General features: G+C 39.9%; 1 protein-coding gene across 3 annotated transcripts in view; it reads left to right on the forward strand.

Moving 5' to 3' along the window:
• The window catches only part of LOC121861083 (centromere protein L-like), a 79042-nt gene that overhangs the window by 38103 nt on the left and 17059 nt on the right, over window positions 1-23880 (forward strand). For all 3 annotated transcript variants that reach the window (XM_042358642.1, XM_042358653.1, XM_042358636.1), the window contains exons 6-7: window positions 9724-9961; window positions 14570-14722. In XM_042358642.1, the coding sequence (XP_042214576.1) occupies window positions 9724-9961; window positions 14570-14722 (391 nt within the window). The remainder of the gene's footprint in view (window positions 1-9723; window positions 9962-14569; window positions 14723-23880) is intronic.

The raw sequence follows: 23880 nt of genomic DNA on the forward strand, positions 1-23880 counted from the left end.
TGAGTCACATTGTATCATTATAATAATACAAGAGAGATTACATTTTCTCCCAAACATAATCAGTATGACTCGTAACTGATATATTTTAGTAAATTATATCATTAAGATCTCTTATTGTTATATAAGTCACCAGTGTGACAATCATAAACAACTAACTCACTATATCATACACCTCCATTCTCTTATATCAAATGTCCCTCAGCTCAATGAACTTTGTTTCTTAATCAAACTTCATTTAGAGCATTTTTATTTTGAGGGATCATTAAGTTCTCTATTTGTTGCCAATCAGGGTGCACAGACATCATCGCTGCAATTAATTAGCTTGGGCGAAAATGCCTGAGTGAGCATCAAGTCACCCAGAAGGGTTGACAGTGCTGAGCTGCTGCATAGCTCTCCATTGGCTAACATCGTTCACCATTACTCTAGCAAGATGTATTGGGTTGAGAATTCCACCCTGAATGGTTCTCATATAACCCATATTAAGGATACAAGGTCCATCCCAACATAACTCTAGATTGCTAGTAAGACCGGAAGGTCAGCGTCTGGAAGGATCACTGAGGCTAGCAGCCTCGCTAAAGTTCACCTGGAAAGGCTGAACCCGCTACTGAGGACATCAATAAAATAGAGTTATGAAGAGGAAAAACTTAACTGGCCTTCATGCTGAAAGTAATTAGAAAACCCATGGCGGAAGCCCGAAAAGTTTTGTGAACGAACATAAGAGGAGGGAGAATGATGGCTACATAAATCATGGTATTCATACTAGCACGTGTATAATTGGGACAAAGAAAATTGTATGCGGTATATATATACAGTGGTCCCTCGGCTAACGAACACAATTCGTTCCAGAAGGTTGTTCGTCAACCGAAAATTTATTAACCGAAACCATTGCTTCAATGGGTTTTTGGTTAATTGGTTCCAACTCACCGAAAATTACCTAAAGTAAAAAAAAAAATGCAGTAAAGTACACTTACTTTGAGGTATGTATGTAGAAGGCTCCTGGATGATGCTGCTGATGTGAATTTGAAATGGGAGGTGGAGGAGGAGAAGGAAGTGGGGGTGGAGGAGAAGGAAGTGGGGGTGGAGGAGAAGTATTTTACTGCTTCTTGGAAGGTGAGTCACCTTCCATGAAAATGTCAGGAACCTCTGGACTGACAGATTCTCCAGCAGGAACATCCTCTCTCATTCTTGAAGTGGAAGGCTGAGGGGTAGCATCTGTTTCCCGATGCCTTTTAGTAAAGAAACTGTCAATTTTGGGTTGTGGAGCATTTCTCCTCATCATCATTAACTGATGTTTGAAGAAGGAGACCACTCTGTCCTCAACATTACACAAAATAGGTTCTGTTGTTTCCACATCTGGGTGCCTTGAAGCCAGTTTCCTGAACTTATCCCAGTAGTGAACAACATCTTTCAAATCTGAAGTAGACATATGGTCATCACTTTCCCTTTCCTCCTCACCACTGTCAGCCTCTAACATCTCATCCAGTTGCTGCAAGTCATCAGGAGTAAGTTCCTGCTCATGAGACATCACAAGCTCTTCCACATCAACCTCCTCCACTTCGAGGCCCAATGACTGGCCAATGGACACAATCTCCTTGTCCAACTCTGCTTCTTCTTCAAATCCCTCAAAATCATGAACTGCTGATGGCCACAGTGCTTTCCATGCAGAATTGAAGGATCTAATGGAAACTTCTTGGTATGATGACACAATCAATTTTACAGCCTCCAGGATGTTAAATTGTGTCTTCTAGAACTGTGCCAGTGTTAGTTCAGGATCAGTGGAAGTTGCCTGATAACACCTCCTGAACATTTTCTTCATGTACAACTTCTTGAAGTTGCTGATCACATTCTGGTCCATTGGCTGTATAATTGATGTAGTGTTGGGAGGCAAAAACATCACTTTGACAAAGTCAGATTGAGCCTCCAAAATGCTGGCAAGTTCAGGGGTCATGACCAGGAGCATTATCCAGAAGGAGAAGAGCCTTTAAAGGACGTTTATTGGTGGTTAGGTAGCTCTTGACAGAAGGGCAAAACACCTCAACAGCCCATTCATTAAAGAGCTGTCTTGTCACCCATGCCTTACGGTTGGACTTCCAATAAACTCCAAGCTTTCCTCTCACCACGTTTTGTTGCTTGAACACTCTGGGGTTCTGAGAGTGGTAGACAAGCATAGGCTTCAGTCGGAAATCCCCTGAAGCATTGGCACCAAGCAATAGAGTGAGACGGTCCTTCATGGGTTTATGCCCAGGTAAAGAGGCTTCATCTCTGGTGATGAATGTTCTTTTGGGCATTTTCTTCCAGAACAGCCCAGTTTCGTCCACATTGAACACTTGCTGTGGAAGATAATTTTCTTCATCCACCAGTTTGTTATAGTCCATTACAAACTTTGCTGCTCCTTCTTTATCTGCACTTGCAGCCTCACCATGCCTAATACATAACACTGAAAATGTCACTTCATTTCTTAAATTTTTCAAATCAGCCCTTGCTTGCCCAAAAATCTTCGAACTCTGTGCCAAAAGAACCAGGTTGATCTTCCTTTAAATGTTCGTTAATCTCCCTGGCTCTTTCACAAATAAATTCAGTAGAAACTGAATCACCTTTCATTTGCTTTTCCCTGATCGAAATGAGAAGTAACCTCTCTGTTTCTGATATCAATGATCTACCTTTAAACAGTCTGGTAGATTTGTCTCTCGCTTTCACTTCTTTGAACTTGTCTTTCTGTGCAAGAATTGTTGACACAGTTGATGCCGACATGCCATAGTCTTTACTAAGCACATTTGTTCTAATGCCCTGTTCATGTTTCTTTATGATTTCCTGCTTTACCTGGATTGAAATAACTTTTCTCGATTTCTTTGGAGCCATGCTGGATTCAATTTCAACACTGAAATTTTAAGTTTTATTGCTGTAAATAAAGAATATTTTCTTGAAATAAACACTGCACTGCGCTATATATTATCAATATGTAAAATATATTTCAAAATGACCAATAATTGGACTGGAAAAACAGAAAAAAAGCGTTTATGTTGAAGAGTCTCAAACAAGATGTTCCTTCCACCAAACCGATAAACAAACTGACGCCAAGCTTGGTGTGTTGAGTGGCTGTTTGGAGCGCGAAAAACTAGTGTCCTGTACTTCAATTATGTTCAATAATTGTTAAAATTACTAAAATATTTAATATAAAACTTTTAAAATTATTGAATAGCACAATCTTCTTGATATTTACTAAAATGGTAACGAATTTAAGCCCTAAAACCGATTACTGTATTGGCGGACTAATACTACAGCTGGTGAGCAGCCGAATGCAAGCGAAAACATGGGGAAAATTCGTAAGGAATTCATTTACCGAAGTGAAGAATCTTATGGAAGGTAATTCGTTAACCGAAATTTCGTTAACCGTGGGATCACTGTATACATATCTATATATATATTCTTTCAGTGAAGACGAGCCCGGAAGGGCGAAAAACAACGTCATTCACTAAGTGACTTGAAAGCAGAGGATATTAGTCACTAACGATCTAGCGACTTCATAATAGAAGACGCGCTGTGGTCGCCATGCTGACCAGACCGTATAAGAATTTGTCCCAAACACAATATCTGAGACATAAACAAAATAAAAGTCACTCGATTTCCTCACCGTACTAAGATGTATAAATACCGTACATACTATCCTCGTGGCACTTAATATTTCAACTGTTACAACACAGATTAGCGGAGCCTTCTTTGTGTGTATTTACAGCTGATTCTCCAGGCAAGAAGATGACGGTGCCAGTGTGTGTGATGGAGGGTGCAGGAGGGAGTTTTGAGAAATGCAATTAAATGCCAGGTAGCGACGTGTCGTCCTAATGTATTACGAATTTTTAAGTAATTATTAGATGTTTTAATTGCCTGTATGTTGGCCTGGTGAGTTAATGCTAGGCATTTACATACCTAGGTATAAAGCTAGACGTCGCATTCTGGATTGAACAAATATATATGTACAGTCGGCCCTTAACATACGCGGTTTTAGCATACACGGATTTGCAAATACGCGGATTGCCCCGCCGGAGGAATATTCTGTACATTGAAGTACATTCAACTCGCGCGCGACACGGGACACCGCCCACTCCCGCAACCTCACACACATGCATAGCTCTCCCTCACTCAGTCAGCCTCGCTGTAACCACGCTTGTGTTGACATCAGCATTGTAGTTGCAAAAATATTACATTTCCTTGAATGTATTATATCAAGCACAGTATGAATAGAATATCACTAATATAACAGTATTTAACCGAAAACTATTAAAAAAACGAGTAACATATCTTGAACATCGGAAGGTTAGGTAAAGTCTTTTGTTTTCATGTAGTTTATCCTAATTTACATTGAAATACATTACGTTTCAGCAAAACTACTATTTATTTCTGAGAATATGGAAATGTAATATTTTTGCTGAAATGATGTACTGTACGTATTACAGTGGAAAGTGACAAAAGCAATGACTTTCGCTTTCTTTCGTTCAAAAGATGTTACCGTAATTGCTTTTCGAATGGTTTCAGTTAAAAAAAACTGTTGTATTACAATAATATTCTATCCTAATTCACTTGTGATGCAACAGTTTTTTTTAACTGAAACCCATTCGAAAAGCAATTACGGTAACATCTTTCGAACGAAAGAAAGCTAAAGTCATTGTTTTCGTTACGATTTTATCCCACTTTCCACTGTAATACGTACGTCATATCAGCAAAAATATTACATTTCCGTGAATGTAGTATATCAAGCACAGTATGAATAGAATATCATTGTAATATAACAGTATTTTAACCGAAAACTATTAAAAAAACGAGTAACATCTCTTGAACATCGGAAGGTTAGGTAAAATCTTTTGTTTTCGTCATGTATTTTATCCTATTTTACATTGAAATACATAACGTTTCAGCAAAACTACTACTGTATTTATTTCTGAGAATATATTCATTCAGGTGCAGTTTAGGTAAAATATACATGTGATGTAACATTTTTTTAACTGAAAACGATTAGAAAAACACGTACCCTCTAGCCCTGTTCAAGGAGAAGACTGGGAGGAGCTGTTTGGTGCTGAAGACGATAACAAGGAAAATGATTTTGATGGATTTTAATGAAAATATTCAGAAATATGATATCGTAGTATTTATTCAAGTGAATTAGGATAGAATATTATTGTAATACAACAGCTGTGACGATGTGGAGGAGGCGGAGGGATAGAGCAGGGAGGAGTGGTGACTGGCGGGATCAGGGACGAGTGGAGATGCCAGCCAGTACATTACGGGTGTACAGTATTAATTGTTTTTATAGCTCTTTTTGCATTTTAATATTAAATACTGTACATTACGTTTCAACAAAACTACTATTTATTTCTGAGAATATGGAAATGTAATATTTTTGCTGAAATGACGTACATATTACAGTGGAAAGTGGGATAAAATTGTGACGAAAACAATGACTTTCGCTTTCTTTCGTTCAAAAGATGTTACCGTAATCACTTTTCGAATGGTTTTCAGTTGTGGGATTATGAGGCTAATGATAGGATAGAATATTATTGTAATACAGTACAACAGTTTTTTAACTGAAAACCATTCAAAAAGCGATTACGGTAAAATCTTTTGAACAACGAAAGAAAGCGAAAGTTGTGGGGTTATGAGATATTGGTTCACACTCAGGATGGGATGGAGAAAGGAAACTCACAATGTGCTCACTGTATACATATTGTATTGGATGTACAATGCAGCTTGTTGCTGGGTAGGCAGCATGGTAACAAGCGTTGAGTAGGAGAGAGCTGGTTGGTGAGGGTGCCCAGAGAAGCACTCGGCTTGAGGGACGCCGAGGTCGCCGGCGGGAGCGGGAGCCGCCAGGCTGGCGCGGAGGATGAGGTGTTGCTTGCTGGTGGCACTGGGTAGAAAGAGAGCGGTCACAGTGGTGTCAGGCCTTATAAGGCAGGGGTAGGCGTGGGTAGATAGTTGACCCCCGCTCCGTGGGCAGCGCTGGAGGCATAGGCTGGGGAATTCGAGAAGGTTCGGTGCTTGTAGGGGAGGAATCCACTACAAAGTCATTGTTTTCGTCATGATTTTATCCCACTTTCCAATGTAATATGTATGTCATTTCAGCCAAAATATTACATTCCATATTTATTTCTGAGAATATATTCATTCAATCACAGTTAAGGTAAAATATACTTGTGATGTAATATTTTAATGAAAATACGGTATCGTAGTTTTCTTTTGTTTCAAATTTAATTAACAAAGATTGATGTTTCAAATGTAATGAACAAAAATTTATGTACAGTATCTATAAATAAACTTAAAAAATGAATACTTTATGTTTTACATCGTCCTGTGCATACCATACCATGCATTTGGCTACTTTGGGCTTGCTATGATGACGCAAGAGATCTGCCCTGGCAACTGTACCGACACTCACAGCTGGTGGTGCGTTGTTTCCATTGTTTACTGGTAGTTACTGGTAAATATTTTTCAACCTAACAAAACTATTACCCGTTTAGAGGTCGACCCCCAATTTTTTGCCAAATAATTTGGTCTTAAAAACTCGAACTACACACAGGTATATACGGTAAATAAGGACATGGGGGGCCAGGGTTTTTTTTAGGGGGGAGCAAAAGTACACAGATTTTTAACATTCACGGGTATCTCTGTTACCTAATCCCCCGCGTATGTTAAGGGCCGACTGTACTCTACAATATTGCATATGAATGACAGTCATATTAGAATAAGTGAGAGGCGGTGAGGCAGCACTGGGGGACACGACCCTTGCATGGAGAAACCTGATCGTGTGGTCACCTCCTGTTATAATTGTCTTACAGATATGAATTTTATGTCATATGATCCTGAATAAATTGCATCATTAATGACAGTCGTTTGATTAATAGTAGTGTTGATCATATTTTGAGATGCAATGTGTGCGTGCGTGCTGGAACATTAGTCATTTCACTCTATGCTGTTTGTATTGCTGTCATAAAAAAAGTAGAGTAAAGTTTAAAACACAGAGTATAACTTCCCCTAATACTGCCAGAAATAATTTGTAATTTCATAATGCTACTGAAAGAGGAATACATGTACTGTACAATATATGAACTGCAAGACTCAAAACAACACACATGCCAGTCAGCTGTGGTCTACCAGAGATGGTAATGCTTGTTGCCATTGTTACACATAATGAAACTATAAAAGTTGTGCTGAAAATTATTTCAATACTCAAATGTGACTGGGAAATAAAGAAAATATAATGTAAAACTAAAATAAGAAATATGAAGAACATGGGTGTGTATTCTGTGTGGGAGGTGATCGTAAGTGTGGAAGCAGTGAGCAGTTTGTCAATAGTGCATCTGGCGACTTGGCTGGTTAGGCCTATTTCAGTATAAAAGCTCACCACACCACCACCTCTGCTGTAAGTTTACGTTATCCTCTTTGTCACTGATGATCAAGTTGATTTCAGCAGAGAATATTTAGGAAAAGTAATGAAAGTGTAAAAAAGCTAAAATTATACCAAATAATGCACACACAGCATTGCAGATTATCTGGGATGTGCTGCCTCTATCAACCGAACCTTAGCAACTGTTGAGGCCATGAGAGGTGCTGGTGGAAGTATCTCCCTTAGCCATAAGCTCCTACACTCACTGCATCGTTCTTTTTTATTTATTTATTTTTTTCCTAAGCCAAGCGCGTGAAGTGGAATGCGCATAAGATGTAACACAACTGTGTGTGTGTACACAGGGTGGTGTGATGTGTTTTGTGCAGCATTATGTTAGTATTATGGTGCAAGCACTTCTTGCATCTTCTCCCCTTCAGCTACCACTGTGGCTAATCCTCATGGTGAATAGGGTGGCAACTTTGTATAAGTCCTCCCCTGCTAGTTCATAGCCTCTTCACCATCAAGACTCCTGCTGTGCCTCCTTGTGACAACACATGGTAACTGGGTGCCTCGTGGGCCCAGGCTAGACCAGTAGGGATCTCGGAGTGGCAATGGTCCCCAGAGGGACGGCGCATAGGCCCACTGGCATGTGGACACGTCCTGGCGCCTACCAACCACTGCCCCGCTGTCTTGCGGATTAACCTTGATATTTATAGGGCTATGGGAATTTACAAGAAATCTGCGGTGAAGCCCCTCAACAGGCAGACACGCTTACAGAGCTCCAGTAAGACCCCAACGGCGGAAGAGGTGACCAACACAGGAACCCAACAACTACACAGTTGAATAATGGCAATGCAGGATGGACAGTCTACTAAGCCAAAACACAACAAACTAGGCTATCGGCAGTTCATTGCAATTCTCCCTCTCCCCAGTCGTTGCAAGACTTTCACCACTGTGTTAGGAAAAGAGAGAGCCAAGATGTGTGGTTGCTGCCTGCGCTCCTGCCTCACCCCATAAATTAACTCACGCGAATCCATCATCCAGCTCATCATACTTTTCATCATCATCATCAAAACCCCGATATCCACAAAAGTTTTATGGCGACAGACAAGTGGCAACTGGGATAAGCACAGATGACTGCTGGGAATTTCTAGTCATAACTGCACATGGGTGGCATAGATAAGATGGCCGTTTATGCACTGGGATGTAGACAGCAGTGCAATCCGGTCCTGTCTGTGTGACTTAGCCGCTCTGCTCACCCCAGAGTGGATAGAAATGGTGCCCTAAACATAGCCTGCTTAAAAAAACAATCTGACTGGGCAGCCTCACCCAGTAAGGTCATCCTAATGTGGTCAAAAACATGACCACAGATCAAAGCAAAAACAAATTATACAACCTTTTATTGTCACTGCATGGAATGTCAGGACCCTTCTGGATACTGGCACAAATGAGCGTCCTGAAAGAAAACCGCTCATGTGGCAAAAGAGCTGGCTAGGTATAGCAACATTTGTGGACGGCCCTACCACGTGGCGGCACTAATGTTTGTTCTTAACATGAGTGCCACCACCCCATGCGCGCTACAGTACCATGCTTTGTTCCATGTTGATCACAAATGTCTAGCTCAATGAATGTCGGTCAGTATTGATGTTTTTTTTTTTTTTATAACCTTACACTGAGAGGATATCATTAGTGTTCACATTGTATTCTGTTTTGGTGACTGTGAAGTGAATTTTGCTGTCTCTCTTGTTGTGAACATGATATGAGCAGTGTTGGCTGCTATCATCATTTTAACACTATCACCGTTTTCTCTGTTTTTGTGACTGAAGTGAGCATTGTTCTTAATGATGTGGTGAGTGTTGTTTAATTGTTTTATGCATATCATTAGTGTAGGAATTTTTTTCAGTGATACATGTGGGTGTTGGACTGACTGGGAACGTATCCCATTTAACCCCTTGGTTATAATGATCCCCAATCTACGATATTTCACATAGCTATGGGTTTTTCTGGAACTTACCACATTGTAAATAGGGGGATACCTGTACCTTAAGTCAGCACTGAGCCATGAACACAGGTAACCATCAGACCACAAACAAAACATGTTTAAAGTTCACTGTATTTTTTCCTCCAGTAGTACCCAAAGAGAAGAGAACATCTAGGATAAAAAAAAAAGACTTTTCATAAAACCAGTTATTTGAGACTTTGAGTTAAGGGATACTGTACTTTACAACAGGTTCAAGATTAATGAAGTCTTTTGTAAATTTTCAGCTTATTTATGATATAAGCCAATCTGTATATTACATTTGATGTAAATTTTATGATTATATGCTGTATTAAATTTGATATTTTAGGTTCAACAAGTGCTCCCATCTCCACTACTAACAGTAAAGTTGACTACCACTGCCTTCTTTACTCTCAAACCTGGTGCTGTTGACGCTGTGCACATAAGCATTGCGACACTTGTTCCTGGATTGACTGTTGATGAAGATAAAACAGTGACAGTCTACAGGTCATGGATGTTTAGAACTTCTGAAGTACAAAGTGGAGATATTCATGGTGCAGAATGGTTCCCAATTATGCTTTATACAGGTAAGGAGTTGTTTTAACTATGGATTATGTGTACAGTGTCAGGGGCAGAACCAAGAATATCAAAATGGGGTCCCAAGAAGTTGTGGATGGGGGAACATGGCGAGCACTATGAGCCCACCCAGCTGGGGCGGGGATTGCTGTAAGCCCCCCCCTCACCCTCACTGGAAATTTGACCAATATCATGGTTATTTTGAGGTCTTGTGCACATGATATTAGGAGATATTCTGAGGTCAATAGTAATTACTTCTTAAAATAAAAAAAATGCCTGAATACAATACTGCATTAAAGAAAAAGTATTGTAATTTTTTTATGAAAGGGGGAGTCTGGACACCAAGGAGGCCCCCCCCGGATTCGCCCTTGAATAAACGATATTGTGTCGAGTTACCCTACATAAGAACTTAAGAAAATATGGAGTCTGCAATAGGCCAGTTGGCCTGTGCATGGCAGCTCCTGTCGAGAGTTACAACCACTCTCTACCGTCCATGAATCTTTCTACCCTCCTTTTAAAACTTTCCAGTGTCCCAGCACTTACTACAAAGTTGCTAAGCTTGTTCCACTCATCTACCACCCTATTTGTGAACCAGTTCCTTCCTATCTCCCTCCTAAGCATAAACTTATCCATCTTAAATCCGTTGCTACAAGTCCTATCCTGCTCGGATATTATACGAACTTTATCTAAATCTCCTTTATTGATTCCTTTCACCCACTTAAATATTTCTGTCATATCTTCCCGTACTCTTCGCCTTTCTAGGGAATGCAAGTTTAGTTTCTTTAATCTATCTTGATAGGGAAGGTTTCTAAGTCCCGGAATCACTTTCATCATTCTTTGCTGCACTGACTCCAGTGAATTGTTATCCATTCTATAATAAGGGCACCAGAACTCAACATAATTGAGGTGCAGCCTGACTAGCGCAAGATATAATTGCAATACAGTCGGGTCGGGATATATTGCGACTTTATATATAAAAAAATTTATATCACGGCTACCAAATTTATCAAAATTTTCCAATATACAGTGGGGTATGCTATAACGAATCTAATTGGTTCTAGAACCTTGTTTGTTATAGCATTCGTTCGTTATAGGATTAATCCGTTCCAGGCCCCCAAATACAACCACTTAACACTGAAAAATATAATATAAAATTGTAAAAATTGTAAAAAAGTGCATAAATATGCATCTAAACCCCTGAAATAAAGAATATCATTAATATTTGTAATAAAAAAACAAAAAAAAAAAAAAAAAAAATTTAAATAATGTTCGTTGTAGGAGTTTCGTTCGTTATAGCATTCTCAATTTTATAGGTAAAACCGTTCTTTATAGGAATATTCATCGTAGGATCCGTTCGTTATAGCATACCCCACTGTATAGTGATAATTTTTTTTTATTTCACAAGGGAAATCGGGCAGGAAATATTTCAAATGTACCGCCATGGCAAACAAATGTGATGTTAGTTATGGCATCTTTGATGGTGTGGCTCTTCCAAAATGTTGCTGCAGTTATATTGTTGTCCTTGTTCATAGCTTCAGCCATTTGCCTCATGGTATTCTTGAGATAATACCTCTTGAACAAGGCAATACCTGTACCACCTTGATCTAGTGGCTGAATAAGTGAAGTCACGTTTGGAGGGAAGGTCAAGTTTATGTCCTTATTCACACTGCACAGGTGTTTGGAGTGGCTAAATGTGTTGTCCAAGAGAACCAAGCCCTTGTTGCTAAGGTTCAATTTTGTTTTAACATTTTCGATGAATGGGGTGGCATGGCTGATGTACCACTCGTCAAATATATCAGAAGTCATCCACACCTTCTTGTTTGATCGCCAAATTACAGGAAGTTTTGGGATGTGCACATTTTTCAAGGCACGGGGTCTAGCCGAGTGGTGGATGGCGAGTGGCTTCATTCGTGCGGTGCCTGATGCATTTGCCATGAGGAAAATCGTCAGTCAATCCTTCCTGACCTTAAACCTTGGTGCTTTTTCTTCACTCTTCATTAGATAGGTTTTCTTGGGCATTCTTTTCCAATACAGTCCAGTTTCATCACAATTCCACACTTGGCAAGGAGACTAACCATTTTCTAACACTATATTCTTCATAACTTTCTTCATATCCTCAGCTGCCTCCACGTCGGCCTCACATTCCGTAGCCTCGTCCTTTTGATAAATTTGTACAGCCAGCCTGTACTTGCTGTGAACTTGCTATCTTTGATGGACTTCCCTTCCTTTTTAAGTATCCGAGACTGTATTTCGTAGGCTTGGTTTTGCAGCATTGAGCCAGTGAGAAGAAGTTTTTGGCGCTGCATGTCTTCTACCCATAACTTAAGTACTTCTTCCATCTCACCATACATGGCACTCTTCAGGTGGAGTTTACCTTTGGCAACATCTGGTGAAGCATAGGCTGCTCTAATATTCTTCTCGTTGAGCTTTATAGTGTGGACAGAGCTCTCCGATAGTCTAAATTAACGTCCCACACTTGAAGCACCATTTCCTCTCTGCAGTGCTTCCAGCACCTTGATTTTCTGCTCCATTGTAATTGCTTGCGTTGATTTCATGGTCTTTGGGGTAGTTAATGATGTAGTAGCTGGCCTCTTGGACATAGTGGTGATGGTTAATACATGTGGTAGAAGGAGATAGTGTCACACAATATGTCCGTTCACTAGAGCGTCAGTGAGAGAACTGAGGGTGCGTGAGGGTAGCGGGCAGCCATTTAGTGTGCCCAGAGACACATCTGGTGGGAAACATTAGGCGCGAAATTTAATATATGATGCGCCTTGATTGACTCGTGCTAAATAGGAAGGATTTGCTTTAAATTAAAACATTGTCCTTAATTGTGGGTGTCTCTTTAAGTTGATTCGCGTTAAATCAACGTTTGACTGTATTTGTGAGAGGATTTTTCCTTTTTTATTTATTTGTATTTCTTTTGTGTGTGTGTGTGTAATAATAATAATAATAATAATAAACTGTTTATTGAAAAAGTTTGCAGCCCGAAGGCTGAAAATATACATTGGACATAAATGACTTATTACATACATTGGTGGTTTAACAAAAGCCTTCATTAGAGAAAGGTGAAGGAACATATACAGTGAACATACAGATTAATGTTTACACACGTAGATCATGTGAGCTGAGGTGTTGAACAGCAGACACGTAGTGTAGTAACTCCCTCACAGATGGCGTTATGCGGGGCATCACGTGGAGTACTAGTTCCCTCACAGGTGGTGTTATGAAGGGCTTGACGTGGTGTAGTAGTTCCCTCACAGATGGTGTATGAAGGGCCTGATGATGTAGTAATTCCCTCACAGATGGTGTTATGAGGGGTGTGATGTGGTGTAGTAATTCCCTCACAGATGGTGTTATGAGGGGCCTAATGCGGTGTAGTAATTCCCTCACAGGTGGTGTTGTGAGGGGCCTGATGTGGTGTAGTAATTCCCTCACAGATGGTGTTATGAGGGGCATCACATGGCGTAGTAATTCCCTCACAGATGGTGTTATGAGGGGCATCACATGGCGTAGTAATTCCCTCGCAGATGGTGTTATGAGGAACTTCACATGATGCTGTAGCAACTCATTCAATACGTGGTGTCGTGCATAATGGGGACACCACGTGGTCTGTTGTCACAGGACTTCACTCACTCAAGTGGGTGAGGTATGGTCCCAGGCCTCTCTATCGTGGAGTCTCAGAGGAATTATCACTGGCTACCTGGGACCTCACTGTGTGAAGGTTAGCTTGGCTCAGACTCAACTGCCGAGTTGTTTTTCACTGACTTAAGCACTGTTCACCACTATTCATCACTGGTTCCATTCCTTTCCCAAATGAAATAGTAACTTCTGGCGAGAACTTGTTGATATTCCGGTGGGGAGGAGGGTTCAGGGGAGGGAGTTGGTATGGGCCAACATAACAGTTGACGTGGCTGCTGCTGAGCAGCGCCAGGTGCGTCTGATCCGTCTTGACCCGTTGGTGGTCAAGGATGAAGTGTGTGTGTGTGTCAACACACACACACCTTTCTCTAATGAAGGCTTTTGTTAAACCACCAATGTATGTATTAAGTCATTTATGTCCAATGTATATTTTCAGCCTTCGAGCTGCAAACTTTTTCAATAAACCGTTTATTATTATTATTTATTATTATTACACATTTACAATACAGTACAGGTAAAGGAAATTATTGTCTCTAGAACAAATGGCTCCCTGTCCCAGCTGCAAAAATGCTGGCAACTTTAAAACTACCCACAGGCATTCTTGGGCACATCCAGGGTGTCATCTGCGAATAACGGAGAACCGCGAAGTAAAAATCTGCGAACTTGGAGGGCATACTGTAGCAGATTTTTTAATTATGCTTATTACTGTCAGTAGTTTCTATGGCAGTAGGCGCAAATAAGATTTACGTTTATAGTCTCATGATGACATAACACTAGGCATACACAGTATATCAGCATCTATCTGGCATGTTTGATCGCAAATTTGCCCAATCCACAACTTTGTTGAGGTTTAACACATTCCTTAACTGAGGTATTCATGTAACTACACTAACTAGTCACTATAAATACGATTACAAATGTTGTACAATATTTGTGATTTGCTTTTGATCCATTATTTAATTTTTTTGTTTTTCTAGGTAGAGAATTAATCCATTATGCAGTTGTTGAATGGCTTCAAGACTCATTTGGTTGTTACATTACCAAATATGGGATGCGACAGAGTGACATAATGTGGATGGCGGGAGTTTGGAGTGGACGGCCTTGCCCCCTAAGTGTTCACCAAAAAGAAGGTAATGAAATGTTGAATTTTACTGTGATATAATTAGTAGCCCCTGTTAACCCAATATGATTAAGAATGGGAAACAAAAATCATTTGCAATGGGAATTACACATTTAGTCCCTCATGTTTTAACAATTAATGGGGTGCTTTTAAACCAGTGGTTCTTAACCTTTTTAGGGTCGCGCCCCCTATAGCAGTTGGTCCTCATCTCCACCCCCCCCCCCCTCCTTCATATAAAATTCTAAAACAATTTCCTCTTGAATTAAATAGGAAAATTGAGAAATTTGTTTTTCATTCGTTACTTTAATAACTTTAATTATTCATGAGAGTCTGTATAAGCAACCGTCGCAGTGTGTTGACAAATATTCTTATGTGAATTATCGTACAGGTACTGGAGCCTCAAAATTATCATTTCTTCATCAAATTATCGTACACGTACCGACATTATTACTACCTTAATTCAGTCGCTTTTAGTGGAATTTTACATTTTGGTTGACATACTTACCATTTACAATACTTTGAAGTACCTGTGGGGAGCGAAACACACACACACTGTCAAGCCAGATGCCCAGCTGACTGGAAGACCTCTTATGTATCACCAGTGCCCAAGTCAACCAGCCCACAATCCTTAAATCAGCTACGATTCATTGCAGTCACCCCAATACCCAGCTTAATCTGTGAAAGTTTTGTGTTCGACTGGGCTTATGCTGATATTGCAGGAGTCGTAGATCCTCAGCAATTTGGCAATATGAAAACTTCCTCCACCACTCACTGTCTTGTCAGCTTTCTCGATTACATATACCGCCATCTCGAGAAACGAAAAACGTCTATAGCTGTCGCCTTCATTGATTTCACTGAAGCTTTCGACCTAGTCGACCACAATTTAATCATCAACAAAGCTATTGACCTCGGGCTTCGGAGAAGTTTTATACCATGGCTTACAGACTTCCTCAGTGACCGACACCAAGCTGTACGCTTCCGAGGGGCTGTCTCCACCTTTCAGTCACTCACCTGTGGTGTCCCCCAAGGCACCAAGATGGGACCACTCTGCTTCCTTATGCTTATCAATGATGCCCTAAGAGAAACCCCTGCTCGATGGAAATATGTCGACGACTCCACCATTGGGATCAGCGTCAACAATTCTGCTCCCGACTATACCGCCCTTCAGGATTTATTGAACAGTCTCCAAAACTGGGCCACCAACAACCACGTCACCATCAACCATACCAAGACCATGGTTATGCACATCAACCTCTCCTCCGACATTGTCCCACCCCCTTCCATTACTTTAGGTTCGAACACACTCCAGGTTGTAGATTCCACGAAGCTCCTCGGCGTCACCATAGACAACAAACTAAATTGGAAACCACACGTCAGTGAGGTTGTCAAATCCTCCAGTTTCCGTCTCCACCTCCTCCGCCGACTCAAGTTCCTAGGAGTTCCTGCACCCGAGCTCCTCAGTGTTTACTCAACATTCATACTTCCCAAGCTCACCTATGCCTCCCCTACTTGGTCTTCCTCCCTAAATGCCACACAACGTAAACACCTAGAAAAAGTGCAGAAGAGGGCATGCAAGATTGTTCTCTCCCCTTCCTACTCCACATATCAAGAAACGCTCAACACACTGACCCTTTCGACTCTCACTGACCATCACCACTACCTCATCTGCAAATTTGGTAAGAAGCTTCTGCACCATCCTCCACACCAGCTCCTACTACCACCTGAGATCCCTAGCCCGAGAATTGCTGTTCAACACCACAACCGCATCCAGCCCATATGTGCACGAACTTATTGCTATAAGAACAGCCCAGTCCCAACCATTGTAAAAATTATCAATAACTTGTAATAAACCAGTGTATTCACTCCCAGTTAATACTCCTTCTTGCACTGTCACTATGCTGAAATGCCCTGTAGTTTCAGCTTTTCCCCATCTAGTTATTATATATCTTATTTGTATCACTTATGTTATTTGTATATTATTTGTAAATCGAAACCCATTCCCCAATTATGTAACTGTATATTTTCAGCCTTCTGGCTGCCAAGCTCTTTCAATAAACCGTTAATTATTATTATTATTAATAGTATCACACGCGCGCACGCACGCACGCACTACATCCTTGATCACCGACTGGTCAAGACGGGTCAGACGCACCTGCCGCTGCTCAGCAGCAGCCACGTCAACTGTTATGTTGGCCCATACCAACTCCCTCCCCTGAACCCTCCTCCCCACCGGAATATCAACAAGTTCTCGCCAGAAGTTACTATTTCATTTGGGAAAGGAATGGAACCAGTGATGAATAGTGGTGAACAGTGCTTAAGTCAGTGAAAAACAACTCGGCAGTTGAGTCTGAGCCAAGCTAACCTTCACACAGTGAGGTCCCAGGTACCCAGTGATAATTCCCCTGAGACTCCACGATAGAGAGGCCTGGGACTACACCTCAGACCACGTGGTGTCCCCATGATGCTACGACACCACGTAGTGAATGAGTTGCTACAGCATCATGTGAAGTTCCTCATAACACCATCTGTGAGGGAATTACTACACCACGTGATGCCCCTCATAACACCATCTGTGAGGGAATCACTACGCCATGTGATGGCCCTCATAACACCATCTGTGAGGGAATTACTACACCACATCAGGCCCCTCATACACCATCTATGAGGGAATTACTACACCACATCAGGCCCCTTATAACATCATCTGTGAGGGAATTACTAGATCATCAGGCCCCTCATGCACCATCTGTGAGGTAACTACTACATCATCAGGCCCCTCGTAACACCATCTGTGAGGGAATTACTACACCACGTCAAGGCCCCCATAACACCACCTGTGAAGGAACTAGTACTCCATGTGATTCCCCTCATAACGCCATCTGTGAGGGAGTTACTACACTACGTGTCTGCTGTTCAACACCTCAGCTTACATGATCTACGTGTGTAAACATTAATCTGTATGTTCACTGTATGTTCCTTCACCTTTCTCTAATGAAGGCTTTTGTTAAACCACCAATGTATGTAATAAGTCATTTATGTCCAATGTATATTTTCAGCCTTCGGGCTGCAAACTTTTTCAATAAACCGTTTATTATTATTATTATTATACACACACACACACACACACACACACGGGTAAGAACCGCTGTTTTAAACCATCAGCTTTTTTTTGCTCATGTAGTCTTAAATATGTAGAAATACAGGTATTACTGTTTTAAGTAATTCTCATTCAAATCAGCAGGCAATCATAGATCAAATGTGATGTCCCCCAGGACAGGATTAGCGGAGCAGCCCATCTAGCCTCCTCAGCGATCAGTGACACATTTCTGTCTTGTGGTTTTTAGCCAGTTGGTTCTTTTAATAGAGATTGCATGCTTAAAATTTCGTATCTTCAGATAAAATCCCATAACTTAAACAAGGGGTTGAAGTTTTAACTCATTTGTGGGAGAAAATTAGGTCCAACAAATGTTTTCAGGAAGCAAGATATTTTAGAGCTGTTTGACCAATCAGCATACTTTGCTCTGAACCTAAAGTTATTGTTTTCCCATTATATTTTCCAGACCAATTCATTTAAAATTCAACTCTTGATTAGGTGAAGTGACAACGCTGACTGTCACTACCAGTCGGAAAATTCCCCACCAGTACCCTATGATAATTTTTTTTTCACCTCCTGTATGTAGGATTGTGTGTGCATATGTAAGCGAGTAAAAAAAAAATGAAGAAAATTACATGTATCTTCCCGAAATTACAGGTTGAAAAGCACTATACCTCATGATAAAAATGTTTTCTTCACTTTCTGTATCTAGGATTGTGGGAGTCTGTAAGTGAGTACTGTAAAAGAAAATGAAGAAAATTATGTGTATCTGTCCAAAATTACAAGTTGAGAAATAACACAATACAACACAACACAACACATATTGTATAACTCAAAGGATAGAGGAGCATGTAACAAGTGTGGTGATGAGTAGAAAAATGCATAATGTAAGATAACAGTTGTTTATTGCTCAAGTATTTGAAAAAATTTCAGCTTGTTTGTTATTACACACAGTACAGTACAATATTACAGTTCTTCATGTTAGTATGAATGCAATGACCAACTATCAGACAACTTTCTCAGAATACTGTAATGGTCAACTGTTATTTTGATGGTTTGTCTGATAGGTTTAGGTTGTCAGTTATAACCAGGTCCCATTATATACAGTGTCTGTTATACTGTAATTTGAAATATCTGCAAGCAGATCACATGCCTGTTCGTGCTGTCATTTGCTGTATTGAGGGCAGGAAACTACGTTTTCTTCAGTTGATCTACTGCTTTGTGTGATATTTATTTATTAAACGTTTACAAACTAACATACTGAAACATATAGTACTGTTGTACTAAATATAGTAAACACAATGATCTTTATACAATGGACCAATTTGTGCTCAATCAGTTGATACCAGAGTCAATAAAATCAGTTCTAATTAAGTTAGACACACCATTTTTTTTGCTAAATAATCCTGAATACTTTATCTAAAACTTTGGTTAAATAAATCATTATAAAAACAAAAGATCTATATGATAAGGGCATGAATGGAGCTGTGTGTTACAGCAAAGACAGTGGTATATTTCACGCTTCACAGGAAAATTTCCCCCGAGTCTAAACAATATATCTCGCAGGAGCTGTATTTATTTACGCAAACACCACTGTACTACATGTACAATATTGTTCATACTGTAAACAAAATATTGTATATTACTGTTTTACTATACTTATATACTGTACTCACCAGCAGATACTGTTCACTCAGCTGACTGTAATACATAACTGTAATCACGTCTTAACACTTGTGTTGGAGGTTGTGTGGGAGATTATTGGGTCATGTTACTAACCTGACCTGATGCAATGTCAGGTCACCCATTGTTGGGGTGAGGGATTACTGTGTCTTTTGACCTGAAGATGTCTTGAATAAATATGAAAGGTAGGAAGGTGCTTCAGTGTTTCCCACTTACTGAATGTACAGTACAGTATACTGTACAGTAAAGCCTCGAATAACGATGGTAGTGTGTCCTCCAATATTGCAGTGTAAGGTGAATCATCGTATCGCGAATCATTAATTACCATTAAAATAAAGCAATAATAATGAGATGTTTTGCCAAGTGTGACCTTTTCATATCATTTGTGTGGCTTTTTACCCTCTTTTCCCCCAAAACAATACAATTAATGAAAATTGCAAACTATATTCTTTAAATAATGTTTCTGAATGCTCTTGTACAATTTAAATGAATAATAACATGGTCACACAAAGAGATGGGATGCCATTATTTTCATTAGTGTTTACAGCCGAGAGTCCGGGAAGATAGTTCTACACAAGAAAATGAAGAAAATAAGACCCTGGTTGTAGCTGTAGTAAAATTTATGTAAAAAAAAAATATTATTTTTGTTTTAAGTAATGTTATTTAATGTTAATAAATGAAACAATAGAAGTAACTAACCACTTATGGTAAAGAAAAAAAAAAGAGATGGATTGGGAACGCCAACATATATGTACACATTTAAGGATACCGCGTCATTTATCTTTTTAAGAATATGTACAAAAGATTCATTATTGTTTATTATTGACTATGTATTTGATTGGAATAATCTTTATATACCGGTATGCGAAATGAACAATACAATTCATTAATAATACGTAGAATATTAAAACACACACGGGGAGACAAGACGGCATTGTTTTCGTGAGTGACGATGGTTCTACATAAGAAACTGAAGAAAATAAGACCCTGGTTGTAACTGAGGTTAACTTAATGTAAAAAAATTTAATTCCTGTATATATGTTTTAAATAATGTCATTTAATGTTAATAAATGGAACACTAGAAGTAGCTAACCACTAATGGTAAAGAAATAAAGCGAGACGATTGGGAACGCCAACCTATGAACAGTAAGTGCGTACATGTGAAAACATATCGTCATTTCTCTACATATGAATATGACAGCAACACTTATTTACTGTTCATATATGTTTTAAATAATATTTACGAATGTAAAACAAAAATTTTACTCACCAATGGTGGTAAAGTCTAAAACATAAGGACAGCCAATGAATATTGTGTGAGTTTTTACTCAAATGACGAAGTCATCAGGTTCAACTCTGGCTGAAGCTGTAGCTTTCCCTAAAGCTGTTGCTAAAACTGTTACTGAACCTGAAATTGATGTTGAAGCTGCTTATGATGCTGAATTTGATGGTGTAGCTGAAGTTGATGGTGTAGGCCTTCGAATAATAAAGCTGTCAAAAGAACCTTGCACAGCTGCTTTCTTTTCTCATTATACATCTTTATGTAGAGGTCATTTGTGTTTATTTAAATTTTAATGCTTTGTTCTGTTAATGGATCCACTTCAGAAAATATGTTCATTACTTGCTCCATATAATATCCACAGACCTCTCGCCTTTTTCATATCGTTTTAGCACATCTAGTTTCTCGGCTAAGCTTATACACTTTCTATTAGCTTTTGAAACAACACTTCCATCACTTGCTCTCTTGCTCATGTTGAATAGGGATGCAAAAATGCTGTAAAAAACTTGAGAAAGTTTTTTCCTTTTTCTGTTCAGATGTTTAAAAACAAAGGGCCCGCCAGCTGCGATTGTTTATACTAGTGATGCTGGCGTCACCACTAACAAGCCCGGCAGCCTCCATGAGCATGGCGTGTATTTTTTTTTTTTTTAATATCGGGATTTAGTTATGGCATAAGTTGAATTGGGTCCTAAATTATCCAGAGTGTTAGATATGAATCTTTGTTAGTTGAACCGTCATTATTGGAGGCTTTACTGTAGTACAGTAATATCTTCGTTAGCCGGAATCCCTTAAACCTGGAACTCTCCGATAGCCGGAATTGAAATTTGCTCAGAAAATCATTCCCAAAGCCGTAATTTTCCAAAAATTAACGGCTTTAGGAACAAATTTTCCAAAGTTGAAAATTGAGAGAATTTTCAGAAAATATATTGAATAAAGTTGAAAGTTAAAGTATTGGGGGGGAGGGCTGACCTGACCTGACCTGACCTGACTTGACTTGACTTGGCTCGGCTCAATGTCAGGTGGAGGTAGGGTGGGGGATCAGTGGTCTCATAGTACTGACCTGATGGAATGTCAGGTCACCCTTTCTTGGGTGGGGGATTAGTGGGTCTCATAATCTGAAGATGTCTTGAATTAACACAAAACCTAAAGTATTTTTAGAGAGAATGTGGTAAGTATAAGTATAAATGAGCAAAGTTGTATCCCTTCAACATTACATGACATAACATTTTAAAATATGGAGTGATAAAGCAGAAAGGTGTGAATGATTAGAGAGCTGGAGTGGAAAGGAGTGATAACATGCATCAGTGTTGCCAAGCGATAAGCTCCTCAATAGCTGATCTTTTAATTTGCCTCCATGCAGTCACACAACAAGACCCTCACTGGATGCTTGTTATCTTAATTCCCGTGTGTGTGTTTTGAGCTTCCCAAGCACATTGTAGGATTTGAAGAAGTTGATGAAGAGTTTGTTCAGGAGTCAGGTGGTGAGGTGACATGCCAAGACATGCGATGAGTCAAGAGAGTGTAGCACAGCCAGACGATGCGGGTGATGCACAGTAGAAAGTAGTCCTTGACCATGCAAAACGACGTAGTATCGGATCACCAGGACGTTAAACAAATTTTTGGTCTCTTAAAGTTTAACAACGTGGTACCAAAACAACGTTAAGCGGGACGACGTTAGGCGAGGATTTATTGTACTATGTATATATACCCTTAAGGTAAAAAATAATGTTATTCAAGACATATTCAGGTCATAAGACCCATTAATCCCCCACCCAACACTGGGTGACCTGACGTTGCATCAGGTCAGTAACATGACCCAATAATCTCCCACCCAACCTCCATCACAAGTGTTAAGACATTATTACAGTTATGTATTACAGTCAGTTGAGTGAAGCGTGTAACAAAGACATGACCGATCACCCAAGCGATTAACGAGTCGATCAGCGGTGAAGATAAAAGAAACAGTTCTGTTCACGCCTGTATCATATAGAGCTTTTGTTTTTTTAATATATTTATTTAACTAGATTTTTAGATAAAGTATTCAGGATTATTTTTATACAAAAAAAAATGGTGTGTAACGAAATGGGAACTGATTTTACCGACTCCGATATCAACATTTCTAACGTTTTATTTATAAGAGAATGGAATTCCCATCACTATATCATATAGAAATATTTTGTTTAAGGACATCTTATTGGAAATGTTTCGTAGAGAATTTATTAAGGATCATTATGGTATCAAATTCATCTCCCTACAACAATTAGCCATGCTTGAATGAGGAGGGGAGGGGGGGAGAAAAGTGACTTTGCAGCCCCCCCTCACCCCCCAAAAAGGTTGACTCCCACACTCTTCAGCCAAACATTACACACCAACATATTTTACATTACACACACACACACACACACCAACCACCACCCACACACTCTAACAACCACCTACACACTTCAACAACCACCTATACACTCCAACAACCACCCATACACTCCAACAACTACCCACACACTCCAACAACCACCCACACACTCCAACAACCACCCACACACTCCAACAACCACCCACTCACTCCAACAACCACCCACACACATCCCAACATCACACCCACACACATCCCAACATCACACCCACATGCACTCCAACACCACTCACATACCCCTAACAAGGGAATTAAGACAGCAGACATAAGGAGTGAGGGTCTTATTGTGTGACAAATTTGCGTGTGTGTGACTATGAGTTAAATACCAGCTGTTGGGGAGTGCTTGGCAACACTTATTTCCACTCCTTTCTTCTTTCTCACTCCATATTTTAAAATGTTATGTAACATAATGTTGAAGGGATACAACTTTGCTCATTTATACTTATACTTATCACAATCTCTCGAAAGATACTTTAGGTTTAGTGTTTATTGGAGACATCTTCAGGTCATGAGACCCACTAATGCCCTGGCCAAGAAAGGGTGACCTGATATTCCATCAGAAGGTCAGTAATATGAGACCACTAATCCCCCACCCTACCTCCACCTGACATTGTGTAAGGTCAGGTACACGAGACCCACTAATCCCCCACACCTCCGTGGGAGTGGAAAATACCTGTCTTTGCTGTAACACACAGTTTT

This window comes from Homarus americanus, unplaced genomic scaffold, assembly GCF_018991925.1.
Source record: "Homarus americanus isolate GMGI-L3 unplaced genomic scaffold, GMGI_Hamer_2.0 scaffold40248, whole genome shotgun sequence".
Lineage (NCBI taxonomy): Eukaryota > Metazoa > Arthropoda > Malacostraca > Decapoda > Nephropidae > Homarus > Homarus americanus.